We start from the raw sequence: 9,920 nt of genomic DNA, 5'->3' as shown, positions 1-9,920 counted from the left end.
GCAGGTCAAATAGCTGATGAGTCAATAGTTTGCATATTTCTCTCTCTATTTCCGCTACGCCGACATGAATGTCATTCAAACATAAAGCGAATTACTTAAAAAACACACCCAAAAAAACAAAACATTTCCATCTTTTCCTAAATTAAAAAATATCAGGAATGTGCGTTTTTATTTCTTTAAATCAATGATAAAAATGTAAGCATTTTTATATAAATATGTTATTTAACCTCGACCAGCGCCACCTTAATTTCTTCAAAATAATCACTCGACCCCATGTTTAAACACGATTTTATTTTTATTGTTGAAGTCACAAGCACAGCACAACAGAATCATTTTAAAAAAACGATTGATTAATTTTCTTTCACGATATCTACAATATGTGTTTTTATTTCGCGACCAGCTGACTCCCGCTTCTCGTCAATGTATTTATTTTCCGTGTGCTTTTTATATATAGGAATACTGTTATTTTGTGCTGAGAGAAGGAACTAGGGCAAAACGCACCTTGCTCTATTAAGGACAGAACACTCTGGTTTTCGCAAAGGTTCCAACATTAACTTTCAAGATCACAGATTTACTTCTCTACGCTACATTACGTCGTCTACATATGTAATACACTAGCACAGGATACGACATTTAACAGATAATCTGTCAAACTAAAAGGTCCTGATTTCTGCATCCCCTCCCCCTTTCCCTCCCCAATTTTCGTTCCCACAAACCCTCATCCAAATTATTCCTGTCTTTTTTGGAATTTTAAATGTAGGACATTGCATCTTCCTACCAGAATAAAAGGTGAGCACCTTTTATTCTGACCTCAACCTGCTTGAATTTCGAGGTATGTATTACACGGGCTTTTTGTCAGGTTCGTTAATGGGAAATGTCGCGGATAATACATGTGCGTCACTTATTGGTGAACAGAGACCGTTTGGGAAGATTCTCCTAAGTGTGTTATATCAATTCAGAGTCGAGGTACCAGCTGTCGGGAACATAAAGTTAGCCCCACTGAACTTCGGACTACCGAGTAACTTTTGTGCAGCAGAACCCCGCATGACCCGGCCATTTCCGAAAAAAACACGCGCCAGAACTCATTAGTTCGTGCACCAAAATTCACAGAACCTCGGCTGCTGTCCGAGCTGAAAACATAACATACGGACTGCTTATGTAATTATGAACTGTATACAAAAATCGTAAAAAGTGGCCAGAAATATTTTCAAAATATGTAAATTTCGTAGCTTTTTTCAGGGTGCTACTTCCGCCTGAAAGATGTCACAAAAGCATGAGGTGGAAAAACGCAGGTGCAAAACAGACTAGGTAACACTGGTGCCAGCAACGACAGCGGCGCAGTTTGGGGCAAACACTTCAGGACCCCCCAAACCTTCAAGATGGGCCTCATTCCACCCAAGGCCAATAAATATATGTGAGATATAGGAGACTCCGAGCCCCCTCTCTAATCCCTGGGGCCGGGGTCATTTTACTTCATGTCACTGGAACCAAATAAGGGCGCCAGCTCACCGCACACACGCTGGGCCTTCCTCTGCAGGATCCGAAGGTAACGAGTCAGCAGCCCATTGCCTGAGAAGAGAGGGAGCTGTCCAGCGCCGGAAGCTCCTGAAATATGCACAAGAGGATACCGTAGTCAATAAACGCTCTAGTCAGTCAGTGCCTGGAGCTGTTTCTAGGAATCCAATGACCAGCTGAGAGGAAGGACATTGGACCACACGAGATCAGAAGGAAAACATGAAAGTAAGAAAGTTGAACAAAATTGTTAAATTAAACCAGTTCTATAGACACGAATAGAATGTCCACTAGTAAAACTGGAATACAGTGGATATTTTTTACCATAGCTGACCTGCAGACGCGAAAAAACAAAATCCCATTCAAAACATTCGTAGTTGATCAACTGAAAATCCCACCAGGGGATGTCAATAAAACCTATGTATAGCGTTACAAAACAAATCATCCTTGCTTTTATGCGCTTTAATGATATCTGATAGGGTTACTCAACACAAGGCAATTTCACGGTTTTGATGGAGCGGAGCTTATCCTTTACCATCAAGGAATTTAACCTTCTTCTACATCAAGTAAAGGTTTGGTAGAATTGTGTAATTTCCACCTTCATAGGAGATCAGGTTGAGGTCAACGGCAGTGACAAGACATGAAGAGGGGTAGCGGGCATCATTTAAGAAAGCATTCTCACTACAAATGAATGCCACATAATCTTGACTCCTCTCTAGTTTGGCCTAGTAGGTGGCCAAAAGGCAGTTAATTCAGAGCAAAAGGGGTGAAATCTGTGCAGTGAGTTAAAAACACCATATTCAAGAGGCTTTAGTCACTTTGGGCTTCTGTTTCATTCGGGGCAGAATAGCCGTAATTGGGGTGTTCATTTACAATGTTTCTTTTTTTCCCAAAACATTAGTCATTTGGGTCAGCCAGCAGGTTGATTGTAATTACCGTTGATCTCCTGTGAGATGGTGACTGCCTCAGCCCCCAGAGGCAGCCGGTCGCTGTACTCAGAGCTCACCTCAAACTCCTCTTGGTTGGTCTTGGATTGGGATTCGGGGATAGACTCGGCTACCATACTCCCCTCTTCGGCCACCTCCCCTGTCCCTGCCTCTTCTTCTTCTTCCACCTCCACCACCCCCTCTCCAGCCTCACTTGGATCATAGTTCTTTTCTGATTCAAGGTAAGAGGCTCTGGGGTCAAAGTCCGCGGCCATGTGCTTTTCCATCGGGTCTTGGTTGTGAGTCTTCATGATGAGCTTGTACGTCTTTCCGTGGTACTTTGAGAGCAAGTGGCAGCAAGTGGCCCCGAGGAGGGGGATGGTGGCCAGCCCCAGGAGAAAAATGCTCACAACGATGATGATGATAAGGGAGGGGATTTCTTTCTTGGTGGTGAAGACCACCTGGACCTGGCAGTCCTCTCCCACGTAGGTCATACAGACTGAATAGTTGGTCCCTGGGATCAAGCCTTGGAACCAGTATGAGTTCACACCTTCTTCAATCTTAGACCACTGGACCAGTGAGTGCCCTTTGCCACTCTCCTTGCAAAGGTAGAGGATGCGCAGGTGGACCTTGTCTGCCTTAACTGAAAACGGGGTGAGCTGGACTTTGGCTTCCCGCTCAGAAACATCCAGGGCTATGACGCCCAGGTCAAAGGTGTGTTGCTTCAGCTCTGCACTCTGGTTAAAGGCGTGGTTGGATATATACTGGGTTGAGTCACTGGGGCCGCACTTCTTATGAAAGGGTGGTAGTTTGAAGACGGTATCCCCACCGTCCTTCTCAGCCCCCGCTGTGTAGATGTTTTGCGTGGGGCTGGTGTCCTTGGTTTTCTCTTCAGGAATGGCCAAGTTTGTATAATCATTTTTGGAGGGTTTCACGCCAGGTTTTTTGTCACTGGGTAGGATTTTACCAGGCAGGTGGTCTTCTTTTGGGTTTACAGGATACTTCTGAGCACCAGCTACTGCCACATTTACTGAACTTTGGTTACTGCCTAATTCATTGGTGGCCAGGCACGTGTAGGTCCCTTCCTCACGTTTGCTGAGGTGAGGGATGACCAATGTCCCATTCTTATAGGCCAGGAAACGATCCTTAGTTGACCTCCTGGTCTGGACAGGTATGTCATTCCTCTCCTTCTCGAGGTTGGGCTCAATGACCATGGCTTCCTCCTTCGAGGTCTGGATTTTCCACTGGATGGTCGGTCGAGGGCTCCCAGTAGCATTGCAATGTAGCAGCAGCATTAGGCCATCAAACAGCTCAGTCGTGTCTAAGTTGGGATGGTAGGTCAGCTGAACGGAAGGGGCTGCACACTGTAGGTTTGGTATTTTCCCTAGGGAGATGCCCTTGAGGGTTGGTGGACTGGCACAAACAATGGATTCCTTTTCTGGGATGGATATCAGGGCGTTCTCAGTCCAGTTCTTTAGCCAAAGGAGATTGCAGGTACAGTTGAATGGATTGTCGTGGATTTGGAGGTAAGACATGGAAACCAAGGCATCAAAGGTCCCCTCTGCGATGGTGGAAATGCTATTGCTGTTGATTCGCAGGGAGCGGAGGTCCTTCAGGTTCTGGAGTGCATCCCCTGGCAAATGGGTCATGCGGTTGTTATTCATTTTGAGAAGCTGCAGTGCGGTGAGGCTGGCCAGGTCTTCCCAAGGGAAGTCTACAATCTGATTGTTGCTGATATCCAAGTTCTTCAAGTGCAGTAGAGTGGCCAGCGTACCCTTGGCAATTGAGCTGATCTCATTGTGGGCAAGCCACAGGGATGTGACCTGAGTCACTTCCAGGAAGTAGTCCTTTTTTAGTGAGGTGATCTTGTTGGCAGTGAGGCTGAGAGTGGTCACGTTCGATGGGAAGCCCGTGGGAACCACTTGGAGTTTCTTGTAGGCACAATCTGCGAACTGTTGGTTGTATTTGTCGACACAGACGCAAGGCTCTGGGCAGCCGTGGCTTCCACTCAGGAATGCTGCTATGATGAAGAGAAGAAGCTGCTCCATCTTGTCACCTGCATGAAAGAGAAATTGGTCAACTTTTACTGAATTGGTCTTTTGTTCTTTCACACATTTAGGAAATCAACAGAGAGGTAGCAAATATTTGGGGTGAGATGATACAAGGATGGCTGACTGACGTGTATAGCTCTCTCCAAGGATATGGGTCTCTTGGAGCGGATGGAATGTTTTCACAGACTCTAAAACCCAAACTCCATAGATTTTTTTGGGGGAAAGGGAAATGTTTTAATGTTTCCTTATTTCTCTGCTTGACCACAGTTCATGGCTGATATTGCTAGGGTTGCTGATGCAATGTAAATGGTAATGAATATTAAAAAAGAAAAGTAAAAACGCTCACCAGATTTTCTCCTAAATTATTTAACCAAGAAATGGTTTTGTTTTACCCCAAGCAATAAAAAACACAGCATTTAATTAACACCGACCCTTCTCAGTCCCAGAATAAAATCGTTTGGGATAACATACAATATTGCCTAAGGCAGAAAACCAGCCCATATGTTCAAAGGTCATGTCATTAAAGATGTGCCTACTTTAGTGTAAATATCTAATTATCTTTTAGATCTGAATTTCAGTTTGTTTTTTCTCTTTATCTTCCAACTTGGGATCTCAAAGCTTCTCTTTCCATTAAGAAAAAGCTTTGAACAATGGTATTTTATACGCGTCAAACTAGGACCCACTGTAAGATTCAAGACATCAGACCTTAAGAAGAGAAGTGAAATGTTGGAGATCGTTCTGTATTTTGTGGCCTCTTGAAATAAATGTTGTTTTGAGAACATGCTGTTTCTGGCATAATGCGACTTTTCCCAAATAATGATGCAAAACGTGTTCAAAAGCTATCATTATTCCATCCTGTTTACATTACATTTAGGCGTTCCAGGATTTTTTTCATGCTTGAGACAAAAGCCATGTCCTATCCATTAATTGGGGATAATAATAACGTTTGGGCAAAAGTAGTTCATTACCACCAGATTCTTCCTGCAATATAGCAGCCAACAACCAAAAGATTACAATTTAGCCCAGTCATAAATATCTCCCATTGCACTGCAATACACCTGGGTGAAATGTGTGTATTTTCTTTCGTGGAAATTGCACGAAGTATCCAAAGAATTACCCCAAACTTACGTGTTATTACCTGCAATGGTGAGCTAACATTTTGCACTATATGTTACCATTAAATGCATCCTCTCATCCATTTTGAATGCATTACACGCAAAAAATGTGCAAAATCATGTCACACAAAAAATAGTTACTTGTATTTGGTTCATTCTCGCTGCTCTCGTATTCTAGCAGTAGGATTTTTACCTGAACAAAATCTCAATTACATGACGTGGTGTAAAGGTGAAACAGCCACATAACAGTTATGTAGAGCAACGCAAGAAATTGCGCAAGATTAAACCAATGTACACAAAATGTTATCCAGGTTTTGTTTTAGTAATTTTCTGATCCCTTAGAAAGTGTTTTCTTTTTTGTTCAATTCTACAAACAATGCAACAGTGGTTGAAAATGTGACAAATGTGTCAAATTTATAATGTCATACACGACTCTGAGCCTACACAATACCTGTTTACAGTGGCCCTGTATTTAGTATGTAAAAAGCATCTGTTTATATAGCCTTATACTGAAGAGCCCATATGTATTTCGACACATAAATCTGATGGGGTGTATTGATGATGGAAAAACAACGCGTCACTTTATAACATTGTCCAAAATGCCATGGAGGAGATCTGATGACTTGAGCATGAACATTGATTTAAAGGCAGAGTGGTTTGTAAATGTCATCAGAACCCTGAAATTAAATTGATGCATCACAATATGTGTGTTAAGCATAATTATGACATGCTTAGTTTGATCTAGTTGGCATGAAAATATAGTGTTTTCCCAAACAGGGTGATGCTTTAAGAATGATCTCACTGCCAGCAAAGTAGTCAATTATGTTGGTCATAAGGCAGAAGCAGATGCTTCTTTTCCTGTTTAAGAAGCATATTTTGTCTGACTTAGAAGAGGTTTTGAAGCTACTCTCTGAAATGCTTAACTATCACTGGACAGCTGGTTGCATGACAGAATACTTAGGGTTTGTTTCACTTTCGGTGGGGGAATGGTGATTGCATAAAGATGAGGGATTGGCTGGGCCTTGTGTTTGGATGTTTTACGTATCAGAACACATTGCCGTGCTTGGAGGCCAATTGAATGCTAAAAAGGAGACCAGGCAAAACCATGGCCCAGGCCCCCCGTTGACGGAGATCCTTAGTTCATTGGAATTATGTTGTTCTATTGAATCGTGGAAGGTGGATCCATGGATAACACTAACCAAAGGTTAAGACATGTATCTCTGTGTGACAATATCATCTGATTTGGTGAATATTTCAACACTACCTTCTGTGGGACAACAACCTCCAGTTGACATGTACATTTATAGAAAATATAGTGTGGTGTCTATCATTATCTTAGCATATGTTTAGCACATTAGTAGACCTTTCAGTGTGTATCATTGTAGTTGTCTACGAGGATCTGTTAGAAAGAACATGGGAGTGTAAAAGAAGGACAGAAAATACAACCATTGATGCAAGATGTGTTTACAGTGTCTCTGTGTGTGTGTGTGTGTGTGTGTGTGTGAATATGCGTCAGTGGGTGTGTCACGTTCTTCTGTTTATGTTGAGTCTGTGTGCAAGTGTCTAAATGTTTTTGTGTGTGTGTCTGTGTCCATGGGTATTCTGGTGTGTGAGAGAAAAAAGAAGGGAATGAGAAATGAAAAGCAAAAATACAATCAAAAAAGGGAGTGTGTGTGTGTGTGTGTGTGTGTGTGTGTGTGTGTGTGTGTGTGTGTGTGTGGGTGTGTGTGTGTGTGTGTGTGTGCACGCAAAATAAGGCGAGATGCAACAAAACAAGGAGGCAAAGGAGAACGAGAGAGAAGAGCAGGAAAGTATGTGAGAAAGAGATAAGCCAATGGTGGAAAAGACCTGGTGGGCGAAAATGAAGTATAAAGGACGGGGACAATTGGCAACGGAGCCAAAGAGAAATACTGAGGACAATTTAAACAAAGGGAAAATAGGAGTGAGGAGAGGCCAGCATCATAGGCCGTGCAGGGCGAAAGAATGAACAAAAGCAGGGAAAAGGGTAGGGGAAACGAGGGGAAATGAGACAAGTGAAGGATTGAAGAGAAAGTGAGTCTGACAGAGGAGACTGAAAGCTAACGGTATCTATAGCTGCACGGACTCATTTCACTCGCTTTGCTCTTCTGTCTCTTTTTGTTTTATCAGTTTCTCCCAACGCGTTTGCATCATTCACTCCCACAGCTCTTCCTGTTTATACTCTTTCTATTCACATTGTGGTCTTCCGTTACACCTTTTTTTCTGTTCTTGCAACATATTTTTGTTTTCCTTTTTACAAAGTACTTTTTTATTTTAACATTGTCTTTTGCAGCTCTTTGTATTTGTTCCCCGTCTCTTTCAATTGCTTTCCTTTTTTGCGTAATTATCGTTATTTATCCATTGTATTTCTATTTCTTATCATCAATAGATTAGTCAAACACGTCTATTTCAGTGTCGTGCTGCTTCACCATCTTTATTCCTGTTTTTCAGTTGCATTAACTTTCTTTCTCTGGTCGGTTTCGTCTTGTCTTGCTCTCTTACTCAAGTGCTTGGCCGACTTTCATTCTTTTCTTGTGTCTCTTTCTTTCCACCTTCTATATCGTTCACTCGTTCTTTTTCTCTCGCTTGCCCAAATTCATATTGTGGCATGTAATTGAAACTCCACTCTTAAAGTGTGGAAAACATCGTAACAAATGGCATTACATATAAAGGACAGGCGTGTTAATGCGCACTGTGGGCATGCCTCTGGGAGAGGGGAGATATTATCAGAGGACCATATCGTCTTTTCTTCCTGGAAACCCCAGAAACCCTGCAGACAGTAGCTAAATTGGGGTACAGGCGTTGGAGTCGCGTTGTCTGTGCTTCGACTCTGCCCTAATTTCTAATCATTAAAACATGTTCTGATGTAGCATGGATAGTGAATTTCAAGTAGTAAATAATAATGCAGGGGAAAATAACAGTCTGACGATTTACTTCGAGTTTCTGGTCCTGTTTCCGGAAGTAAAACTAAGTAGTTTGTTTCAGAAGTATGTAGTACTGCACATGTAGGATGGATGGATGGATGGGCGGGTAGGTGGGTGGGTGAGTGGATGGATGGATGGGTGGATAGATGGATGGGTGGATGGATGAATTGGTGAGTCGGTGAATGGATGGATGGATGGATTGGTGGGTGGATGGATGCTTGGATGCTTGAATGGATGAGTGAGTGGGTTGGTTTGGTTTGGACAGGAGTACATGTCATTGGTGGTCATTGATGGACGGGTAGGTAGGCTATGGGGTGGACGAAGATAATTATGCTGAGAGGCAGGCGCATTGACAAGCTGGTCACCCAAACTGACAGGCAGTGCGGTAGCCAGACAGACAGAAGGACAGCGGCGTATTGCCAGCTCTGCGCCTCTCCATGCGCGCGCGTGGGCACGTGTTCACAGTAGCAAGTAGGAAAGGCAGGAACGTGTGAGAGCGAGCCCCCAGGAGCCCGCTGCAAAGAACGTCTGGTCTGCAGCAGACAGACAGACAGACAGATGCATTGGTAGGCTAAACAGGTACATCTAAAGAAGAAGTCATTCTGCATTCAATATTCTGCACCACACTTATGAGCACTGTCTGTCATTTGAAGAAAGACTATTAGAAAGTTTGAGTGTCCTTACATTACCCATCCCAGAGTGTTTCCTGGGTCCGTTCTATGTAACTAACTGCACATTATGTGTGCATCGCTCGCCCTTCTGTCCCGGTGTCATGCCCCACCGTCGCCCCAGCCCGCTTCGTAGCTCCACGCTAGGTCTCGGCACGTGTGGTGCGTCCGCGGTGCGCAGCGCGGAGGATGCGCTGCCGGGGCGCGCGGCTCCCCGCGGCTCCTTACCTTCTGTTCGACTTCACTACCGTCTCCACGCGGACTGGATGTGGCGCCCCGCCCTGACACGGGGGCGTAGACCCCAGCTCCGCTCACCCCGGGTTTGCGGGGGTCCACTGATCTCCTCCTGCGGACTCACACTGTGCAGGGGGAGGCCCATGCCGGCGCCCCGGTCTCCAACCCCGGCCGCGCAGTCCTCATGCTGCCTGGATGCGGAGGGTCGTTTCCCCTCCTACTGCTGCTGCGGTGCTAAGTTGTGCGCGCTCCTGCAGGCCGCGGGAGCGCGCAGCCCCTCCCAAGCCCCAGCTCCCCTCCCCGCCTGTTGAGGAGTGTGCCAAAGCTGCAGGGACCCCAGCACACGTGCCATGCAATATTCATCGCATCAGTGTGCCTCTGAACAAGCAGCCCGCTTCCCGGCGCCCCCTCAACCCCGAATCAATTTCCCCGTTGACTAATTGAATGCAAATAGCTGGAAAGCCGGCAGCAC

General features: G+C 44.6%; 1 protein-coding gene across 2 annotated transcripts; it reads right to left on the bottom strand.

The window, feature by feature from the left end:
• Nucleotides 1–276: 276 nt before the first annotated feature.
• Nucleotides 277–9,687, bottom strand: ISLR2 (immunoglobulin superfamily containing leucine rich repeat 2). Of its 2 annotated transcripts, none has more exons than XM_086959271.1 (2): nucleotides 9,443–9,687; nucleotides 277–4,494 (listed from the first exon to the last, which is right to left on the bottom strand). In XM_086959271.1, the coding sequence occupies exon 2, from the start codon at nucleotides 4,484–4,486 to the stop codon at nucleotides 2,423–2,425; it is 2,064 nt and encodes a 687-aa protein (XP_086815397.1). In that variant the 5' UTR covers nucleotides 4,487–4,494; nucleotides 9,443–9,687; the 3' UTR covers nucleotides 277–2,422. The 2 variants fall into 2 exon arrangements, with proteins under 2 accessions (XP_086815397.1, XP_086815398.1); XM_086959272.1 differs by lacking the exon at nucleotides 9,443–9,687 and adding an exon at nucleotides 9,231–9,305.
• Nucleotides 9,688–9,920: the final 233 nt, after the last annotated feature.

The sequence above is a fragment of the Lissotriton vulgaris genome, chromosome 2_2, assembly GCF_964263255.1.
Source record: "Lissotriton vulgaris chromosome 2_2, aLisVul1.2, whole genome shotgun sequence".
Classification (NCBI taxonomy): domain Eukaryota; kingdom Metazoa; phylum Chordata; class Amphibia; order Caudata; family Salamandridae; genus Lissotriton; species Lissotriton vulgaris.
The sequence above is the reverse complement of the archived record's forward strand: the minus strand, read 5'-3'. Positions and strand labels throughout refer to the sequence as shown.

Bases quoted from the DNA above. Each gene is read 5' to 3' on its own strand.
- ISLR2 (XM_086959271.1), bottom strand. From the start codon at position 4,486: ATGGAGCAGCTTCTTCTCTTCATCATAGCAGCATTCCTGAGTGGAAGC.